Here is a 22,807-nt window from a genome sequence, read left to right as displayed (position 1 = left end):
AGTAACCTAGCTAAGCCTTTAAATGTCACTTTAAGCTGAGTAGTAGTATCTTGAAAAATATCTAGTCAAATGTTATTTACTGTCATCATGGCAAAGATAAAAGAAATCAGTTACTAAAAATGAGTTATTAAAACTGTTATGTTTAGAAATGTGTTGAGAATCTCCTCTCCATTAAATACAAATTGAAGAAAAATATACAGGATGGCTAATAATTCAGACTTCAAATGTATATGTGCATATCACAGTGAACAATATAGAAATATGTTGCACTAGAAATATATTAAAGGGCAACTTTAATGAAATCCATGTTTGTAATAAAGACAGTAAAATCGCTACGTAATTCTTAATCGCTATAATCACCACGGCCACATGGTACTTGTAAACAATAATATTTGTGTGTGTTCTGTACACAGCATTTGTGTGAGACTCATCATTTCAGAAAGGCTTGAATAAACTATCACAAACACATGAAATAAAATTAATTGGTATTTTTGACTAATGACCTTATTTCAGCGTCATCTGTGTCTGTCTCTATCACTGACTGCTGTTTATCTGATATAACACAGGAGAAGCAGACACGCATTAGGGAGCAGTGAGCTAGGAGAAGCAGCTCATTTAGATTTAAATCATCTGATAAATATGTTCTCACTATAAAGAAATTTCCAGAAGTATTTTAAAGTTATTTTTTCCACAGATCCATATGCCAAAACAGAACAATCTTTTTTTCTGTGTGTACTGTACATTTGCTGTCAGTGAATATTTAATTCAGCAATTACAAATGTACATTGCAAATTTTACATTTTTAAAATTTTTTTTATAAATCAAACTCTGAACAAAAACACGTCATGAGCATTTTATTGTAATTCAGTCAAGATTACACACATAAAAATAATAAATACAAATTAAACAAATAATATTTATCACGGTACATTTCCTTTGTCGCCAATCACAACCATTTCTACACTAAAACATGCATAAGCAGAACATATACAAGCACGCGTATACATTCACCCACACACACACACACACACACACACACACACACACACACACACACACACACACACACACACACACACACACTCCTTCATAAATCTTTAATGAGCCGTCAGAATGATGCTCAAGAGGCGAAATACGAATCTTGCATTGAATACAATCGGTCAATGGGTGTTAAAAAGGAGAGTTCACTGGACGACATACAGTCTCCAAAATGACACAGAGGGTCACTGTCTGTTTCATCATAGAGTGTATCACAACCTGTAAAGAGACAAATGATACTTTTTTAAATGCCTATTTCCAGCACAGCATTGCTGTGAGTCTATAATGTGTTATTTAATACCATAGGGATGCATGTGGTCTCCGGGCATCTGAGGAGGGGTCAGGCCCTGTCTGAAGGGGTCCAGCTTGAAGCTCTGTGAGTCTAGACTGAGATTCTGCTGGGGAAGTGGATATGAACCCGCGCATTCCAGCTCAACAGGCAGAGCTCCACAAGAGGTCGCTGTGGGCATACAAAAGACAACAAAATGACTTGATGCAGCAGCTTTATTTGTATATAATGTCTATATCGTCAAGCGCGAAATTTTGAATAGTTAATTATGGGGTAGGAATAATTTCGAGATTGACTGTTAGTGATGACTTTAAGTTGTACAGGATTTTAATTTATACAACTGTTTAGGCCCGTAACCAGTCTGGTAAGAGGGGAGGTTATTTTCTTTTAAAATATGGACCTTTTGCAGTTATTAGCCACATTTTCCATTTAATTATGAGGTTTCGATACTTTAAGCACATTTTTTGCTGGATTAGCTTGTCGGATGGTCCTCAACCACACTTTTTGATGTACCAAAAACATTTCCAAAATATTTAGAAGGAAACAAATAGAATAATACTTATTTTCAAATACAAATTTATTAGAAATAATAAATTTATCTCATTTATCTCTTCCCTGTCCACCTTAACAAACCTCAAAAATGGCCTATTTATTTGGCCCATTTTATGACCCTTTATGACTAATGATAAAATGAACCATTGTTTTAATTACATAGGCAAAGTGTGTTAATCATGTTTTTTTCACTGATTATCATTTGTTAAAACAAATAGTCAATTTGTGGTTACCAAATACTTTTTTATTTTGTAGTCAAATATATTTTTGAGAGAAGCAACATTCCTAAAACTTTTCTGCAATCACATTATTATTTTCACTGAATGGCTAATAAACTTTAAAATATAATATATCATGGGGACAATAGCAAAATGTTCTTAGAGCCTTTGTTGATTGGGAATATTGAGTAAATAGCACTGATGAAGGGTGACCTGTAGCTTTAAATTAGGGGTTTAAATAGGGGATAACCAAAGTGTGAAAATACCAGTATGTTGTTGTGATGGGCTCTCCCTCTTCTCCTGTGGGCACACAGTTTGCTTCTGCTGCTGTTGTCTCCTCGCCAGTTTTTTCATCTGCAGAGACAATGCGATTCCCATAATAAAACATATCCAGGATCACATATTCAGTGTTATGCATAAGTTTTGAAACCCCTTGCAAAAGCTGTGAAAATGTGAAATTTTTTATCAAATAAACAAGATTATACAAAATGCATGTTTTTTTTTTTATTTAGTACTGTCCTGAGTAAGATATTTTACATCAGATATGTTACATAAAGTACACTGTATTGTTTTTTCTTATTTTGTTGAAATACAACTTTTGATTCCATTTAACACTGCTCTTCAGAAGCAACAGAAGACACTTGAATGCTTCCCGGAGGACAAACTTCAAAATGTAAAAACTTTTCACCGCCAGATCCTAATGCATTCTAATCTCAGATTCATTCAGTCACTGCTAGAAAGGGTTTAAGTATGCAAATGTATCTACTGAACATAGAAGAAGAGCAGCCAATTTAACTACAACAAGAGACTTAAAAAACAACCATCATGAAGCAAACAACAACCACAGATCATTCATAGGTAAACAGCCACAGAATTAAAACCTTTTTTAAAAACTAATTTTAATAGTAAGCTATTTTTTTGTCTTGTGAACTATTCATTTATTCATTTTCTTTTCAGCTTAGTCGCTTTATTAATATGGGGTCTGCCAACTTATCCAGCATATGTTTTCCACAGCGGATGCCCTACCAGCTGCAACTCAGTACTGGGAAACACCCATACACACTCATTCACACACATACACTACAGACAATTTAGCTTGCCCAATTCACCTATAGTGCATGTCTTTGGACTTGTGGGGGAAACCGGAGCACCCGGAGGAAACCCACGCAAACAGGGGGAGAACAGGAAAACTCCACACAGAAATGCCAACTGACCCAGCTGAGACTCGAACTAACGATGTTCTTGCTGTCAGGTGACAGCGCTACCCACTGCACCAGTCCATTTTATGTAAAATAGCTACCTCAGCACTTTCCCCTCCCTCTAACATTCCCAAATAGTAGCTTTTGTAACACTTGGCGAGACGTTTAATTTTATGAAATTGAAAATCGTGTGTTAAATACATATTTTTTGATTTTGTTAAAGTAGAGAAAACCCTCAATGCTGGGAAATATACACTCTCATTCAGACATTTAGTTTACCTGAATTCACCTATACTGCATGTTTTTAGACTGTAAAGGAAACAGGAGGAGACAGGGAGAACATGCAAACTCCACATCCTGGTCCAGCTGGGACTTGAACCTGCAACCTTCAAGCTGTGTGGCTTCTTTGTCACTTTGCCGCCTGCTAGATATAGTTTAATAATCTAATGATCTTGAATATATATATATATATATATATATATATATATATATTACATCCGTGATGTTTTGTGAATATTCATTTCAATGACCTTTTTGGGGGTTTGAGTTTAGTGTAAGTTTTTGAGTCAAGTCTGCTTGTTCACATACATGTCATAAATTATTTTATCTCGGTTCTGTTTTTCTGTATCTTTAACTGCAACTGTGAATACTGCAGAGTTGCAAACAATAAAAATAATTGTGCATCTATCTTACTCAGGAGTGTAGTTGATAAAAACCACTTATTTTGTGTACATTTTTCACATTTTTGCATGACGTTTGCATAACACTAAGTAATAAGAGAAAATATCCTTAAAAAATGCAGAGGAAGGCTGAAAACACACAGCGCTAACCCTGAAAGGAAATCCAAGTCTAATCTAAGGTTATCTATACATAATATGTCATCGGTTTCCTACGTGAGGCAATAACACAGCTTGTTTCCTGATTGGCAAGCTGGTGTGCTGCAGAAAGAGCTCTGTTATCAATTGCATAAGTTGATGTTCTTTCAATGAGTGTGTTTGTCTGTGTCGGCGGGCATCACGTTACCTTGGCTCTTTGGTTCTGGAACCAGACCTGAACGACTCGTACGCTCAGTCCTGTCTCTGCTGCCAGAGTCTCCCTCACCTTACAATAGACAAACAGACAGAGACTGAGCCACAGGCTGACCTTCATGGTCTGTGGGTCATGTAGGCTAACTGATGAACTGACCCGCACTGGAGTATCAGATCAACAACAGATACAGTTCAGACCAGCTGCAGCTGCACAAAAACTTCCTTCACAAATTTACAAAAGACATGCATATAAATGTATATATAACCCAACATATATATATATATATATATATATATATATATATATATATATATATATATATATACATATATATATATATATACATATATATATATATATATACACATATATACATATATATACATATACATATATATATATATATATATATATATATATATATATATATATATATATATATATATATATATATATATATATATATATACATATATACATATATATACATATACATATACATATATATATATATATATATATATATATATATATATATATATATATATATACATATATATACATATACATATACATATATATATATATATATATATATATATATATATATATATATATATATATATATATATATATATATATATATATATATATATTGCTCATTAACACAAATTTCTAATCAGCCAATCACATAGCAGCAACTCAATGCCTTTAGGCATGTAGACATGGTCAAGATGTTCTGCTGCAGTTCAAACCGAGCATTAGAATAGGGAAAAAAGGTGATTTAAGTGACTTTGAACGTGGCATAGTTGTTGGTACCAGACAGGCGGGTCTGAGTATTTCAGAAGCTGCTGATCTACTGGGATTTTCACACACAACCATCTCTAGGGTTTACAGAAAATGGTCCAAAAAAGAGAAAATATCCAGTGAGCGGCAGTTCTGTGGGCACAATTGCCTTGTTAATGCCAGAGGTCAGAGGAGAATGGCCAGACTTTTTGGAGCTGATATAAAGGCAACAGTAACTCTTAGGTGGATGGGCTACAGAGGCAGAAGATCACAACGGGTGCCACTGCTGTCAGGTAAGAACAGGAAACTGAGGCTACAATTTGCACAGGCTCACCAAAATTAGACAATAGAGGATTGGAAAAACGTTGCCTTGTCTGATGAGTTTAGATTTCTGCTGAAACATTCGGATGGCAGGGTCAGAATTTGGGTTCAGCTACTTCCAACAGGATAATACGCCATGTCATAAAGCACAAATCATCTCAGACTGTTTTTTTTTTAATACGACAATGAGTTTACTGTACTCAAATGGCCTCCACAGACACCAGATCTCAATTCAATAGAGCACTTTGGGATGTGGTGAAACGGGAGATTTGCATTATAAATGTGCAGCCGACAAATCTGCAGCAAATGCGTGATACTGTCATGTCAATATGGACCAAAATCTCTGAGGAATATTTCCATTACCTTGATGAATCTATGCCACAAATGATTAGGGCAGTTCTGAAGGCAAAAGGGGGTCCAACCCAATACTAGTAATGTGTACCTAATAAAGTGACCACTGAGTGTGTGTGTGTGTGTGTGTGTGTATACTGTATAATGGGACTAAGTTGTGGAACTTATAGGCAAAGTTACAATTTTTTATTACTATTATTAGTCCTCCCAACTTTCTCCTCCTCATTATTATTAATAATTATTAATATAATTATTATTATTTGTCCTCCCAAATTCCTCCTTATTATCATTATCATTATTATTATCATTATCATTATTATTATTATTATTATTATTATTATCATCATTACCATGCAAAAGCTCCCTCATTTTTTTCCCGTTTTATTGTATTATTAGCATTTTTTTTTTCTATTTATTATTTTTTTTGGTATTAACATGTTTTTTCTAATTATTGTTGTTGTTTTTTGTTATTAGCATGTTTTTTTCTAATTATTGTTGTTGTTTTTTGTTATTAGCATGTTTTTTTTCTAATTATTGTTGTTGTTTTTTGTTATTAGCATGTTTTTTTCTTCTTATTATTAGCATTATAATTATACATGTTTTACATTGTATGTTCCTTTCCCTAAACACTTCCACCCTTCTACCTAGTCATAATGCTTTTGTTGGCTGTTTGTTTTGTTTGACCTTGTTTTTGTATATGATTTGTCTCCTGTACATTGTAAACTCGTATTTGCAATTTTAAGATATAATTCGACAAAAATGGAATGAAATAAAAAAAATAAAACAATTAGTATTGCAAGAAAAAGAGTTGAGAAAAGTTTATGTCAAACAACTAAGACTTTTATTTTCAAAATTATGACTTCTCATTAGTCTTCCTCATGGGTTTGACTGTATTTCATAATTGTGTGAATAAATGTTGGAGTTGTGAGATAAAAAGTTACAATAATCTTATTTTTTATGTGACAGAAACAAGCTTTTACAATTATACATCTGATTTTCTGACCTTTCGGCAGGGTTTGGATGAAACCTCAAAAGAAGCTTTGAAAGCCCGTCTCTGTTGTGTTGTCAGGATGGTACGAGGTCTTTTAGGCCTCTTGTGTTCCACGTCTCCTGTTGTGCTTGACTCTCCTGCAGTCTTCAAGTTGTCTTCATCATCGTCGTCCTCCTCAATATCCTCACTTTTACCTGTCATCCAGGAAACAGATTTATAACAATTTGAGTTAAAGTTGACAAGACTTCAACTAAAAAATTTAGGAAAGCATTTATTTATTTTCCTTCAGCAATAGTCCCTTTATTTATCTGGGGTTGCCACAGCAGAATGAACTGCCAACTTATCCAGCATATGTTTTATGCTGCGGAAACCCTTCCCAACCCAGCACTGGGAAACACCTATACATTGTTGCACTCACACACATTTACAGACAGGAATGAATTAGACATAGATGTTAGACATCTATTCGATTTTCAATGGCCGTCCAAATCTAGCCTTGTTTTAGCCAAGATGTTTGGACGTCTATTAGACATCTATTAAACACAAAATTGCTTGTTTTTTATTTTTATTTTATTTATTTTTTTGCTCGATTTAAACCACCAGATCATTAGCAGAAGAACTACAACGTTGGGAGTATATCCAATAAAAAAATGACATGCAAAATGAGCAAGCAACTGTGTTTCTTTAGGAATAGCACAATACCTGAGTCAGAGGAGGTGGGACTGGCCAGTTGGTTGTGGAAGTGTGTGGCACAGAAGAGGCCGTCTCTTCTGAGCACACAGTGATCTCCCTTCTGCAGCCGGCAGCCGCACACACAGCAGCAGAAGCAGCGCAGGTGAAAAACAGCAGAGCCCTGTGCGCGCATCACCAGCTCAGACGGAGAGATGATCTCTGAGCAGCCCTGACACCGCACCACAAACAGCCTGACAGGACAAAACAAAAGAGCAGTTCGTCAATATACCTGTTGTTCATATTTACACAGTTAAAGTCAAATAAAATTAGGCCTACTGTGAATAAACTTTTCTCTTGCAAAGATTTCCCATATGATGTCTAAACAGAGTAAGGGATTTTCACAGTATTTCCTATAATATTTTTTCTTCTGGAGAAAGTCTTATTTATTTTATTTCGGCTAAAAGACAGAACAGTAAAAGATTGTGCTCTTTGACTGTGATGGAAAAAAAGTGGAATAATTAGGATTTTTTCATGTTTTTGAATGAAGACTTAAACTTGATTTTAATTCCCAATTCTTTGCACAAAATTCACTTTTAACGTCCCAGCCTGGTGAAATTTGTTATCCACATTCATACGTCTCTTTGGGTAAAAGCAGCTGCTAAAAATAAATGCAAATTCCAATCTAAAAAACAGCAAAGGTTAAAGTAAAATGCAACATATAGCACAATCGCTGACTAAAGTAAATCAGTGAATATTTTAATACTAAACGGCAATAAACAAACAAAACAAAAAATATATAATATCAGTGAGACAATCTTTATTAAAATGAGAAAAACCACCAAAAAACAGTAAAAAAATGAGATATATAAATAAAACAAAGGCTTCTTTAACTTCAATTTTAGTATATTTTTAAAAATGTAATTAATTGCTGTGATTGTCAATGCATGTTAAAATGTTGTATTTCTGTTAATATACTGTACAATTTCTAAGATACTTTTTTTTAACATTTTATTAATAGTTTGAATTTTCTTAAATTTCTCTCTTTTCTATTTTAATTTATGTTAAATGATTAGTAATTGTGTTGTTTTAGCATTGATTTTATATATATATATATATATATATATATATATATATATATATATATATATATATATATATATATGTCCAATTTAACTAAATGAAAAGTTTTATTTAATGAATTTCAGTAAATGATTATTTCACTTATTTTATATCAAGTATCAAAACGGGTCTTAGTTTTATGGTTTACATTTTAGTTTATGTGTGCAGAGTTACTGAAGTTTGTCCTGCGGGCTTGCGGGTTTTTTTTAGTTACTTCTTTGGTTTGGTGCGTTAATCTGATCGTTACTATTATTCAAAAGAAGGTAATGATTCGCACTCAATTGCTTCATACTGTTTTTATTCTTACTTTTTCTTACATTTTACGGGTGATAACAGACAAACAGACGTTTCGGCACAAAGCCTTCCTCAGGGTGTCTAAAATGTCAAAAAACGTAAGAATAAAAACAGTATAAAGCAATTGAGTGCGAATCATTACCTTCTTTTGAATAATAATTACATTTTAGTTTACCAACAACCCAGAATTATATCTTTAGTGTACTGACACAATGATCAAAGGGCTATTATTTAAAGAAACTGTGTTTGATTAAATATTTTTATACTGTACATGATTGAAATTAAAAAACAGCATTAATCTTTTGTAGCATTAATGCAAGACACTAAAGTTAAGATTTCACCATATAATTGTGTCATTTACTGATATAGGCATGAATGTGCCCATATCAGGGTGGCCAGGTAGACATGCACTAATTTACCTACATTTTTACAACAGAAACCTGAACACAGGTTCAAGTTCTTTAAATTCACGTTAGTGTAATGTCTTTTTTTTTTTTAAGATTAATCAAATTTTTATGACAGTCAACAAAGAAAAGTAACAGTGAAAATACCATACCATACCAATACCATATATATATATATATATATATATATATATATATATATATATATATATATATATATATATATATATATATATATATACACATATAAAGAGTACAAAACTGATTAAAACTATAAAAATAAACAACTCTGTAATCCCCATATTGTGCAACAAACAGTATATGATGTGCATAAACAATATATGATGTGCATTCAGAAAAAAGCAGCAGAAATGTTAAAAATTCCGTTTTGAGCAGTTTGTAAATTCAGAACTTCTTCCTGTTGCAGCATTTTCTGCACTCAAAAATTGTATTTGCTATGTTCAAACTACTTATTTAAAATAAGCTGAAATGCAACTATTGACGTTTTTTTGGGACAACTTAATTGTTTTATGTTCAATCTACTTAAATTTGCCAGTCAGCGTCAACAACCTACATTCTTAGAAATAAAGGCAAGCAAGCTGTCACTGGGGTGGTACCTTTTCAAAAGGTACACATTTATACCTAAAGGGTACACATTGGTACCTCAAACATATCATCTCCTTAGAATTATAAGGTTCTATCTGACATTTTTGTCAAAATTGAGTTATTGACATATTCTTATTAAATGACAACTTATTTACATTATGGGATGTTTTTTTTTAAGTTGTTTACATTTTAAAACTTTTTATTAAGAAAAACAAATGTTACACACATACTCTTTGCAAATAGAACTTTATAACTCCAAGGTGACAATATATATTTGAACCTAAAAGTTTTAAGAGGAATACTTCTGTACTTTTTAGGTACTAATAAGTATCCTTGAGCTATTAATAAGGACCTTTTAGGTACAAATTTGTATACCTTTTGAAAAGGTACCGCAACCAGTTTGAGAAAGATATAACTATTGGAATCTAAATACAGATGAAAAGATAAATACAAACACTGTATTTTGCTTTTTTTAGACTAAAAGAAGATATGCAAAGTCACACAAAACCTCAGTGAGTTTGCCCATAGTGTCTCACATGAAGAAATAACCTGTCAGTCTTCATCTGATGCTGTCACACCTCTCTGGAAGCCCTCCTGTCAGATTCACCCTGAACCGTAAACCCCAGCTCTGCTCTCTGCCCCCCTCCGGGCGCGGAAATCTCAGGCCAGTTTGACAAACAGAAAATGTGGTGTCTGCCAGGGCAGGACAATGGCAGCGAGGCTCAGGGCCAGCTCCCTCTTTTGTCTGGGTTTGGTTAAGTGGAGTTAAGATCATTCCCTGGACCGCCGGGAGGCCTGATTCTTTCCCTCCGTCTGGAGCCACAGCCTGCAGAGCTTCTTTCTCTCGCCGCCCCGGGAGTCCTGCCCCGGACACAGTGCTGGAGCCGGACGCCTCTGTCTGACCCGCTGAAGCCCAGCTCTGGTTGCCAGGCGCTGAGATGCACACTCAGCCAGCTGGAGGTATGTGTCTGTGCCCCTGTTTTTGCTCCCGTCTCACTTCTTGATGGACGGGGCGACTCAGCAACATTCCTGGAATCTCTGATGCTCCACAACCGGTCAAATGTTTGGGATAGTTATGATTTTGTGAAAGATATTGAGATGAATTGGAAAAATTCAAAAAGAAATGTGAGGAAATATTTTTAGAATTCAAAGTAAGTCTTTTTGTTTAAGCATATATTAAAATGTACTTATTTTTCTGTGATGTAATGCTGAATTTTCCATATCCATTCCTTAGAAGTCATTATCAAACACTATGGTACAAAATGCTGTCACGGGGGAGTAATTTTTTTAAGGGGAGTACCTAAAGGATCCAAACTGGTACTTTAAATGTATATTTTTGTATCCACTGTAATCTCAGGTATCTCAGTATCTCCATTGGGTGCAGTGTCTTCATGTACAGAAAAAAAATTCCATCCCAAAGCCTTGCATTGTTGAGAACTATTAGTGTTGCTCTGGAAACTGAGAGCTCTTTTGGGTTCAGCAGAGGGACAGAAAAAAGTGAATTCTGTACTCCATCATAAACAACAACACTATTGCTGTTTGAGCGTGAATGCACATTTTTGGAAACTGCAGGTTTTCTAAACTAAAAAAATAACAGTTCTTTAAATTTTGCGCATGGATCTTTTGATTCACAGACATTTTCTGTTTCTTTGCTTTTAAATTGCATTATACACTGTAAAAAAGTCTTAATGTATTCCTCATTTATTTATGCGTTTTAATTGCATTATGGGATCTTGATCTTTCTTACAATCACTCTTGACCTTGAAAAGTTAGAAAAAGTTAGTTTTGTTAACATTTTTAATAGTTTAAAGTGATATATTGTCTAGGTTGGTGTTCTATATTATGCACTGTAAAAAATGCGCAATTTTACGGTTCATTTTTGAGTAGCTGGGATGCCAGAAAAAAGACGTAAAATAATGGCTGTTAAATTACAGAAATTTACTTTAAAATAACGAACATTAAATTGCAAAAATTTCCTAAAATTTTTGGTGTATTTCTGTAGTTTAACCTCTGTTATTTTACAGTAAATTTCTGTAATTTAATGGCCGTTATTCTATGACCTTTTTTTTGGCACCCCAGCTGCCGGAAATAAACCGTAAAATTATAGAATTTTTTACAGTGTGGTGCAAAAACCTTGTAATAAACTGCAAGTACATTTCTATTATTACCTTTTCTTAATATAATATTTCTTATACATTATATTATTTCAAATTACTAAAGTTTGGTTCAATTCATCTTTATTTCTAAAGCAGTTTTACAATGTAGATTGTGTCAAAGCAGCTTAACATAGAAGTTCTAGTAAACTGAAACTGTCAGTCCAGTTTTCAGAGTTGAAGTTCCGTTTATTCAACTCAGTGTGGTTTAGATTTCACTGCTGAAAGTTCAAACACTGACGAGTAAATCCATCAATGTGCAGCTTCACAAGTGCCAAAAATGTCAGTAAAAGTCACTTTGTTAAACTGTACAGTTGAATTTTCAACATCAAAAGTTGAAACAGCAGAAATCAAGGTCTTATAATACAATTCATAACTGTAAACAAACGGAAAACACTTGTGAATTACAAAATACGGAAATGTTAATTTTTTTCTACAGTGTAGGAATTCAATTTTTGTTCCGATGACTTTTGTTTTAAGAATTTGCTGCTTCACAAAGTGACTTTTACTTTTAGTTTGAAACAACATATTGTGTAATAATACAAAGTAATACAATAGTAATAAGTAACACAAATAGAAGTAATAAAATAACTGCTGGCAAGTAGTGGCAGTTCATTACTTAGTTTTTGTACTGTAATTGACATAACCAACTCAGACATATTGTTTCAAACTACTAAGGCAAATATCTGGTGTTATTTCACCCAAAAATAAAAGTTATTAAGTTATTGTATTACTCACCCTCATGTTGTGCCAAACCCCTGAGACATCCATTCATATTCAGAGCACAAATTTAAATATTTTAGATGAAATCCAAGAGCTCTCTCATCCTCCATAGACAGCAATGGTCCTGAGATGCTCAAAGTCCAGATAAAAATCCAAAAACATGCTCAAAACATTCCATGAGACTTCAGTGATTCAACTGTAATCATATGTAGTTCCCAGAACACAATTGTGAGCATAAAAAAAAATTTCTGTCAATGTTTTCTCTTTCTTGTTAGGTATTTAGGGTGCATGTTTACTATGGGCAATATGACATATTCCCATTAGAGTCAAAAGTGCAACACACAAGCATATTATTGCATGTAATAAATGCACCAGGACCTGCAGATTAAGAGAAAACAAAGTCATTTTGCAGGTTTGTTGGCTCACAAAAGTGTTCTTAAAGCTTCATATAAATATATTTCATTCACTGAAGTCACATGGAATGTTTTTGGATTCTTGATTTTGAGTGTCATCATGTCTATGGAGGATGACAGAACTCTTAGATTTCATCTAAAATATCTTAATTTGTGTTCCAAAGACAAATGAAAGAGACCTGAAATGGCATGAGGGTGAGTATAACAGAATTTCCATTCTTTAATAAAGTTTAACAACAAAATCATCTTTCCAATTATCCTGATTGTAAGAAGTCACGGGGTGTTTTTCCATTTCTGTGCTGATGACACCAGATTTGCTTACACATTAAGAGAAATGACCGTCTCGCTCTTAGTATCTTACTAAGGTGCTTAGAAGAGATTAAAATTAACATTAAAATTTAACACTAAATAATGACAGGACAGAGGTGGTTGTTTTCAGCCTTACTGATAATATTTAAGCCACATGCCTAGATCTGGGCTGCTTCTCTGCCTTCAGATCACCCAGTGTGTGAAATCTGGGTGTCATCCATGATAAGTCACTGAAACTAGACAAACATATCAGTTCGGTTATAGGCTTCAGTTTTTATCAACTCCGCTTGCTGTCTAAAGTCAAACATTTCTTTAATCTCACCACACTAGAGATGGCTGTCCATGCTTTTATTATACGTCATGGTTAGACTACTGCAATGCACTTTACCGTGGCATTTCAAAAATCACACATTTCTCACCTTCAGTTAGTCAAAATGCTGCAGCTAGATTAATTTGTAATAGCAGGAAACATGACCACATTACCCCTCTTTTAAGGGGCCTCCATTGGCTGCCCGAGCAATTCAGATTGATTTAAAAGTGCTTTTACTTGTGTATAATACCCATCTCTTAGAGCTGTTGCACTTTTACAGTCCCATAGGATCTTTAAAATGAAGTGATCAAAATCTTCTTTTAGTTCCTCGGTCTAGACTGAAACGAAAGGACAGAGCTTTCTCTGTGGCAGGTCCTCGGTTTTGAAAACTTTGTCCCTTGAGATTAGAATGGCTCCATCACTATCTATTTTTAAATCACTCCTAAAAAATTTACCTATTTAGCTTGGGTTTTTTTAACATTATTTTAATAGTCCTGTATACTGCTTCATTTTTAAATGTATTCAGGCGCTTCTCTTAGCTTATTCTCATGTTTTTTTATTATTTTGTACAGCAGTTTGATCAGTCCAAAGTCTCTGTTTTTTTGTGCTTTATAAATAAATGAACTTGAACCTAATTGAGAATCACTTAAATATTGCTCTGTTCTCTTAAAACAGATACTGATCAAGAGTCTTGGGGATAATTCTTGCAAATTCATCAGCTACAATCCTCTAATTAAAGTCTAAGCATCACTTTGAGTCCAAATCAAACTGATCACCGTAACAAAGCAGTGAATTATCTCATAACAAAGCCGCCTGCTGACCCATTTCCAATAAAGCTGCTCCTTAACCTGGTCAGTAAGTGCTGGGTCAGCGAGCTCCACACCCCTCTGCACCACAGTGAAGTACTGGCCTACTGGGTAGAAGTGCCAGCCAAATGCTGCGTATGTGGCTAATTGGTCAGGTCAGATATCTCACGCTCGGACGGGCATCAAGCAGGGGCACCGCTGGGCACCAACCTATCCAGATGCCTTGACATACTTCACACACACAGCGATCCCCGCTAGATGAACCCCCTCCTCAACACACAAACACACTCATATTCTCCAGCGCGAGGCTCTTCTGCACCCACAGCATATGGTCCAATCCTCCACTCAGCCTCAGTGCTCTTATTAAAAGCACAGTGGTCACTTCACAATCATTATTACTTTGGCTGATGGATTCCTAATGTGAGATGCACTGCAGGATTTGCAAAAGGCAGAGGTTTTGTTGAAAATCTAACCAGATACGGAAATTAATTGTATGGGAGGATACTTCAGCCAGCTTCAGTTTCCCCCACAGTCCAAAGAAATGTGCTAAAGGTGAATTGGATTAACAAACATTGGCCATAGTGTATGAGTGTGTGTCAATTTAAGACTCTATGGGTGTTTCTCAGTACTGGGTTGCAGCTGGAAGGGCATCCACCGCGTAAAGCATATGCCAGATTAGTTTGCAATTCATTCCGCTGTGGTGACCCCTGATAAATAAGAGACTAAGCCAAAGGGAAATGAATGAATGAATGAATGAATGAATGAATGAATGAATGAATGAATGAATGATACTTCACCAAAAAATGACACAGTTCTCTCCATTCACTCAACCTGAAGTGGTGACAAACCTTTCTTTTTTCAGTTAAACACAAAAGAAGATATTTTGAAGAATGTTTGAAACCACTAACTTCCATATAATACAATAAAAGTCAATAGAGTTTTCAACATTCATCAAAATGATTATATTCCTTAGCCATCAGAGAAAGAAACTTAAAAAGGTTTTAAGCAAGTGGAAGGTGAGGGGTAAATAATGGCAGAATTTTCATCTTTTGGGTTAACTTTCCCTTTAAGGTTGAATCACTCTCAAATGGTGATCAGAACTCAAAAAGGGCAATACTTCATGACGTTTAACATTAAAGTCATCTTTCCAAATATTCCTGGCTGGGAATCACTGAAGAAATACCCTCCATGGAGGATGATGTCTTCCACTGTGGCGACCCCAGATTAATAAAAGGACAAAGCCGAAAAGAAAATGAATGAATGAATGAGTTGGCGGTTCATTCCGCTGTGGCAACCACAGATTAATAAAAGGACAAAGCAGAAAAGAAAATGAATGAATGAATGAAGTAGGCTGTTCTTTCCGCTGTGACAACCACAGATTAATAAAAGTACTTAGCCAAAAAGAAAATGAATTAATTAATGATTGAGTGGAGGGTTCATTCCAATGTTGCGATCACAGATTAATAAAGAGACTAAGCCGAAAAGAAAATGAATGAATGATTGAATGAATATAGTAGTGCTTGTTATAAATGATGTATCTGTGCACTTAATTTAGCCTCATAATCTTTTAACAAATGCCATAACCTTCCCTGGCCCCTAGAAATGACTTTTCTTAATTTCTGGTCACATGGCTAACAGAGAGTTTCTTGTTTCTGCCGTACTTTTGTCCATTTGTTAATCATTAGTCATTTGTCATGTTATTAGCAACATTTGTCCTTCAACAGTCCAATCAGTTCCTAATGAAAAAAATTATACACCACCCCACATTTTAACACTGTTTTAATTGGGTGTACGTCACTATATGGGAAAAAAGGACAATCTTACAGTAACTTCCATTTCATGACAACTTTAAGCACTTTTGGTCCATTTACCATGTCTCCATTCATGTTAACTCAACGTTCCAATGAAATAAATTTACCATCTTAAAATTAAAGGTTCCAAAAAGGTTATTCTGCAGTAACGCCTGAGAGATAAATAAATAAATACATAAATAAACTTTTTGGTTCATTAAAGCAGTTTTTTATCCGAGGCACTGAGATGCCCAGGTCAAGATTGAGGTATAGTTGGTTTTATATTCACACATTCATTCCTTTTTAAACAGTGACAGTTTGTGACTTGCTACTTTGAATATTCATCCTGAAATCGCATTCAAGTATGACTTTAAAACAACATTAGCACTATATTGACTGTGAACAGTTGTACTTTGATAGTCATGGGCTGCTAATAAGATTTTCCTATGTAGAATTATTTTCTGAAATTATAGTATTAAGGTGAAAATCTGAATGTGTGATTATAAAACCAACTTTAATCAGAGCAAGAAAGTGTAAGGGGGTCTGTGGAAATGTTTGGGGGATAGGAAAGTAGTCTAAAATATAAGTGTTTATTTAAAAAAATATTAATAAATAGCATAAATAGCGCATATAGCTTAATTACACAAAAAGCTTAATAATCAAATGCTAAAAGGAAAATTCACCTCAAAATGAAAGTTCTACTTACCCTTCACTGTTTCTAACCTTTGGACACAAAAGGAGATATACTGAAAAAAAGCCGAAAACCTATATTTCCCCTAGTATTTTTTTTCCTATGGAAGACAATGGATGCAATTTTTTAACTTTCTTCAACATATTTTCTTTTGTGTTACAGAAAAGAAACTAAAAGGTTCAAAAACCACTTCAGGGTGAGTAAATAGTGAGTAAATGTTCATGTTTGGATGAACTATTCCTTCAAGGTAAATAAAAAACATACAGCATTTATAGGCCTGGATAAAAATAGGATTAAAATAACTTAATGATTCCAAAATAATACAACAATAAATTCATAGGCTATGAGATTCAAACTGATTGATAATACATAAACAAACTAAACACATCAAAAATAATTTATACAAAACAGACTACGTTGGTCAGGTAAGACGCCATATTGAATTCTGCACGCCAGAAGCCTGGCTTTCTCACCTGTCAAAAATGAAACGCACCTTTACCTTTACTAACGTCGATCACGCTCGGTCGTTTGGCAGACTTTTTCGCATTTGGAGGTGAGAATGTGAATCAGACTGAGTTTTGGGGTAGCCGAGGGGGTCCGAGCATCGTGTCGATGTGGCCATATGCTGTCCCCAGCTTGCCGTTGCCACGCCGATGGGTCCTGCTAATTTAACACATCTTGACAGCGTGTCAGTAGTGCTGTCCTCCTGATCTAACCGTGTGTGTGTTTGTGTGTGTGAAAGCCGCCTCGCATTCCACGGCCCACCGCGACCCTTCCTCCTGCAGTCACCTTGTCTTTTTTCAGGACTTCCGTGCCAAAGTCTCCCAATACACAAAACACAACACTAAGACGAGGCCGAGGATCCATTTTTGAACGTTTATGCTAACAAGCGTAACAGGATAATTTTATATCAGCAAGTAGGCCTATGTAGTAGGGAATTTGTTGCCTATTAACATTATGTTGTGAGCATTAGGCAAATTTAATAGCAAGAAAACATCAGTTTGCTGCATACAAACATTACAGTCATCACTGCAATTTGTGGTGCAAAAAAACAAAAACTTTAAATGCTTAAGCCTACTTTAAATGTAGCCTATATTTAGCCTAGGTATTATTATTATTATTATTTTCTTTCCTTATTTATAACGCGTTATTTCACAAAACATTTTTGTTAGCCTTAAATTTTCAAAGGTTAATATAAACCTTTAATTGGTCTACCAAATGATTGACCCTATTTTAACTGTTTTAAATAATGGTTTACACACAAAACATTGTTAGTTTACAAAAAGGAAAACACCCTGTTGCACTACTACACTTAATTTTGGTTTTATGTTAAAAAAAATAAAATAAATAAAAAACAGAAGAAAACATGTTAAATGAGAATCTGAATTATTGTATGGCATACTTCAAAAAATAAAGATGATTTAGTATTTAAAAATGTTAGATTTTTAATGTATTTTAAAAAATAAATTGGCCTTACACTTCATATTTTCATATTTTTTTTATGTATGAATTCCTTTTTTACCATATAGCCGACATAATCCATTTTAATATTGATATTTGTAGGAGGTGTTGGGAAAAAATGCTTTGAGTGTGTTAACTAGCGACATTAGGAATTAAGAAATGCTATCCAATTTATTTTTCTTAGTGGGACAGTTAAAAGGTTAATATAACAAGATGACTCTTATTATGACCAGTTAATTAATAATTTTTTGGACTTTCTATAAACACTCTTTAAAATAAAGGCTCCAGATTGGGGTTTTCGCTGTGAAGGCATTAAAATAAAGTTTTGCTTTTCCGTGAAAATTTTCAGTCATCAAAATAGGCTAATATATTTTTTCTTACAGCGAATAATTTATATCGATTTATTTAAAGTGCAAGTTTATTTAAATGTAAAGTTTTAATTTATTTAAATTTAAAATTCAAAGAATCTGCATGGGCACTATAACTGCCGAATAAAATAAAACTAGAACAGAAAAAAAGCAACATAATATTTCAAGCAGTGATCTTGTGCAAACACATTTCGTTTTTTAAACTTTAGAATTTGATAAATTTGATTTAAGGAAAGTAAACCACGGTGTCAAAATATAATCTTTATAAGCTACTAGGCAAAACACATAAGCTAGAACTTCATGCTAAACTTAAGATAATGTAAACACGTTTAGCATGAAATAAACTTTTGACTTGTGGACTAACATCACACACTTTCCGTGTTGAACTTCAAGGACAATTCATAAAACGAAATAACTGTTTACATCAGTAAATTTGAGCTTACTTCTGGTAGTCTCGCTTGCAGTAGAGTGTTTTATTGCGGAGAAAGCAGGTGTCTTTCAGAGGCTCGCGACATGATGCGCAGTGCAGGCAGCGCTCGTGCCACAGCCCGTCCTGCACGCGGAGCAGGTACCTGTCCCGGATGAGCTCATTACACCCCTCACACACGCTCTTTCTCCACATGTCTGCAAAAACGACAAACGTGTCATCCATCTGGCACATCATTATCCAGAGAGTCATTTAATGCGCATGTTGGACAAACGAACTAAAGTGTATTTTACTTTTTTTAGGGCTTTGAAGTTAAAATGATAAAATGATAATTGAAGTTAAAATGATACCAAGACTGAAAAATACCAAAAAATAAAAATAAAAGCACGATTACAAACTTGAATACCCTAATAAGAAAAAAGGAATGCTAAAATAGATCAAATAGATTAGCTTAATCAAACGAAAGCTCAACAAAATAACAAAAAATAAAAAATTCAATTATCTTTTTTTGTGCGACATCAAAATAGTCAAGGTGCATACCATTACTGTCACATGTAGCCTATATCAGCATGCTTTTATAAACACAAAACGACACTAAAAACTTTCAATAACACATGCACCTACCATTTAAAAGAATAAATCCAATTTCCTGTTGTAACTTCCGATGGCACGTCAGACAGTTGTAAACGCACACAAAAGCGCCATGTGAAAATAAACCTGAAAGACATATACTCTCTCTCTCTCTCTCTCTCTCTCTCTCACACACACACACACGCACACATCTCTCTCCTCCCATAAGCAGGTGGAGTGCGCAATACAGCCATTAAACTTATGAAGTCTAAATAGCCTACATTTAGCCTATTCATTCGTACCTTTATTAATCAGAAGTCGCAACAGCGGAATGAACCGCCAACTTATCCAGCATATGTTTTACTCAGCGGATGCCCTTCCAGCTGCAACCTTTTACCGGGAAACATCCATACACACTCATTCACACACACACACGCACTATGGACAATTTAGCCTACCCAACCCAATTCCCCTATACCCGGAGGAAACCCATGCGAACACAGGGAGAGCATGCAAATTCCACACAGAAACGCCAACTGAGCCGAGACTCGAACAAGCAGCCTTCCTGTGAGGCTACCAAGCTATCAACTGCGCCACCCGTCTAAACATATAAACATCTTTAATTGAACAAAACTATATACAAAATTAAGCATGACAAAAATACATTTGGGTATGAAAAGCCCCAAATGTAGGCTAATATAAGATTTCAGTTGCATAGCTAATAAATGCTTATAAAAACCTTAATTTGCGTAAAATTTTAAAACAGTAATCAAATTTTTATTTATTTTAAAATATTAATTTTTACCCAAATTGAAATTCATACAACCCAGCATTTCTAGAGTATAAAAACATCAATCGTAAAAGCCTATCAAATGATTTCCTATTTTCTCCGATTAAAAAAGCCTATTGAATTGATTCAAATGTCTTAACGTGATGTCCTGAAAAATGACATTACAAAACAACTACAATGCATAACAAATAGGCTATGTACATCTTCCATTCATTGTATTTTTGTTCTGTAAAACATGACGTTTCAAAAAGCTGAAATAAACATTAAATTTCTTGAAAATAAGTCAACTCTACAAAAATTGGGCATCTATTGCCAAGTCATTTTTGGGTAAAATATGGACAAACCTAACAGCTGGGTTAAAAAAAATGAATAAATATACACTGGGTTAATACAATTAAAGTAGCATTGCCCATACTTATATGTACAAAATTAATTGAAGCCTATTAGGCTACAAGCAACTCAACACAACATATAGCGATCCTAAACAAAACAAATCCCAAGTATATACATAAAACTCCTATTTATAAATGTCATATTATTGTGATCATAATTTATTTACATTTCAAATCAAGTTAACTGAACAAGTTGGCTAATTTTCCTATAAGCTTGATCGCTTTTAAGATTTAAAGCTTAGGCCTAACCGATTCCACGCAACATGTATCCTAATGGAGCTCTACACCTCACGTACATCACAATGTGTCCCGTTTGCAATAATAAATTGTAAATATTAGTAATTTTCAACATTTTAAACACTATCTCTGTACATTTTGTACATCTTAAACATTTAGATTAAACATGTTGTACATAAATGTACTCTAATTACGATATACATATTTCACACACACTTCTGTAAGAAATCTACTTCTCCATAGTTCAAATTATGTACCTTCAAAACAAACCACAGCTAAAAAGCAGAGTACACGTTTCTATCGTATAATAGCACCATCTAGCGGGCGATAGACAATGCAGCAGGCGCAGCTTTTCTCCAAGTGATAGCCTATTCAGTGCAGAGCTACTTGGGCAGAGCTGAGCTCCAGCAAGGGAGAGCTCTTCTTTTATCTGTAGTTTATGGCTTAATTGAGATGCTATTTAAAATCTTACAGCACCACCTACCTCATTGAGTGACTTGCTCTTTAAAGATTTCTTATTCTGGTGGGAAAAACAAACATTCGATAGCTTACTTCAAGTAAAAGAAAAGGACACGTTTCTTCATTCGTTTTTTTATTCAAAAAACACAAAAAAAACGATGACGTAACATTTAAATATTTAAATATTTATTCAAACAATTCTAAACTTCATTTTAGAAATTACTGTTCGGGTTTGATACGCATATTCCTTGAATAAAATATAAATTTTTGCATTGTCTTGCCACAATGGATACCTGGACATTACCTATTTACAGAGACATTTCTTTTCAGAACCATACCAATAACATTTATTTTATCCTTATATATTTTGAGACTTCCTCTTCGTCTTTTCCCTTCCAATATTTTGTCAAATAACAATTTGTGCTCAGTATAAAAGATGCAGCATCCTACAGTATCTTCAATCAGGTTCATTATTATATTAGTTACATAAGAATATGTACAAAAAATGGTCCATTAGAGCTGGTGTCACGTGATCTGATGTGGCGCTTCCAGCATCTCCATGAGGAAAGTGTCTATAGGTGTGTCTCCAATCAGCTTAAAGAAAAACAGGTGCTCCAGACACTTGAGGCCGATGGAGCGAAGCGCAGGGAGACGCAGCAGCAGCTTAGCAAACCTTTAGCAAAAAAATAAATAAAAAAATCAACTAAAAGTTATCATCATACTTCAGTTGATTGCTTACATTAAGAATATAATGTCATTTACTGCAAACGTTCATGCTGTGTTCATATTATTCTGATCATAATTTATTTACATCATAAAATTGGATTAGCCTATATGAAACTAGGTATGGGCCGGTATAAGATTCTGACAGTATGATAACTAGGGATGTCCCAATCAGGTTTTTTTGCCCTTGTGTCTGAGTCATTTGATTTTGAGTATCTGCCGATACTGAAACCTGATCTGATACTTCTATAATACATCCTGGATGTTGCTTATGTTTTATTTGATTCATCTTATTTTAACATTCAACAACTCAGTT

At 34.3% G+C, this 22,807-nt stretch overlaps 2 protein-coding genes across 6 annotated transcripts in view; both read right to left on the bottom strand.

Annotated features, from left to right (window-relative positions):
* Positions 1–839: 839 nt before the first annotated feature.
* Positions 840–20,023, bottom strand: lmx1a (LIM homeobox transcription factor 1, alpha). Of its 4 annotated transcripts, XM_087297154.1 has the most exons (8): positions 19,945–20,023; positions 19,337–19,517; positions 7,477–7,697; positions 6,787–6,968; positions 4,320–4,397; positions 2,364–2,451; positions 1,340–1,498; positions 840–1,257 (listed from the first exon to the last, which is right to left on the bottom strand). In XM_087297154.1, the coding sequence occupies exons 2-8, from the start codon at positions 19,513–19,515 to the stop codon at positions 1,121–1,123; spliced, it is 1,044 nt and encodes a 347-aa protein (XP_087153280.1). In that variant the 5' UTR covers positions 19,516–19,517; positions 19,945–20,023; the 3' UTR covers positions 840–1,120.
* Positions 20,024–21,884: 1,861 nt separating this feature from the next.
* Positions 21,885–22,807, bottom strand: part of rxrgb (retinoid X receptor, gamma b) — a 41,033-nt gene continuing 40,110 nt past the window's right edge. Inside the window, exon 10 of one of the 2 annotated variants that reach the window (XM_087296591.1) lies at positions 21,885–22,441. In XM_087296591.1, the coding sequence (XP_087152717.1) occupies positions 22,294–22,441 (148 nt within the window). In that variant the 3' untranslated portion in view covers positions 21,885–22,293. 2 annotated transcript variants of the gene reach the window in all.

The sequence above is a fragment of the Danio rerio genome, chromosome 20, assembly GCF_052040795.2.
Source record: "Danio rerio strain M-AB ecotype USA chromosome 20, GRCz13ab, whole genome shotgun sequence".
Taxonomy (NCBI): domain Eukaryota; kingdom Metazoa; phylum Chordata; class Actinopteri; order Cypriniformes; family Danionidae; genus Danio; species Danio rerio.
The sequence above is the reverse complement of the archived record's forward strand: the minus strand, read 5'-3'. Positions and strand labels throughout refer to the sequence as shown.

What these genes read in the sequence shown, in the direction of transcription:
- lmx1a (XM_087297154.1), bottom strand. Translation starts at nt 19,515, where the DNA reads ATGTGGAGAAAGAGCGTGTGTGAGGGGTGTAATGAGCTCATCCGGGAC. An exon ending in TCCCACCTCCTCTGACTCAG is followed by an intron (nt 6,969 to 7,476) that starts GTATTGTGCTAT and finishes CCTGGATGACAG; the next exon opens with GTAAAAGTGAGGATATTGAG. An exon ending in TCCAGAACCAAAGAGCCAAG is followed by an intron (nt 2,452 to 4,319) that starts GTAACGTGATGC and finishes TTGTCTCTGCAG; the next exon opens with ATGAAAAAACTGGCGAGGAG.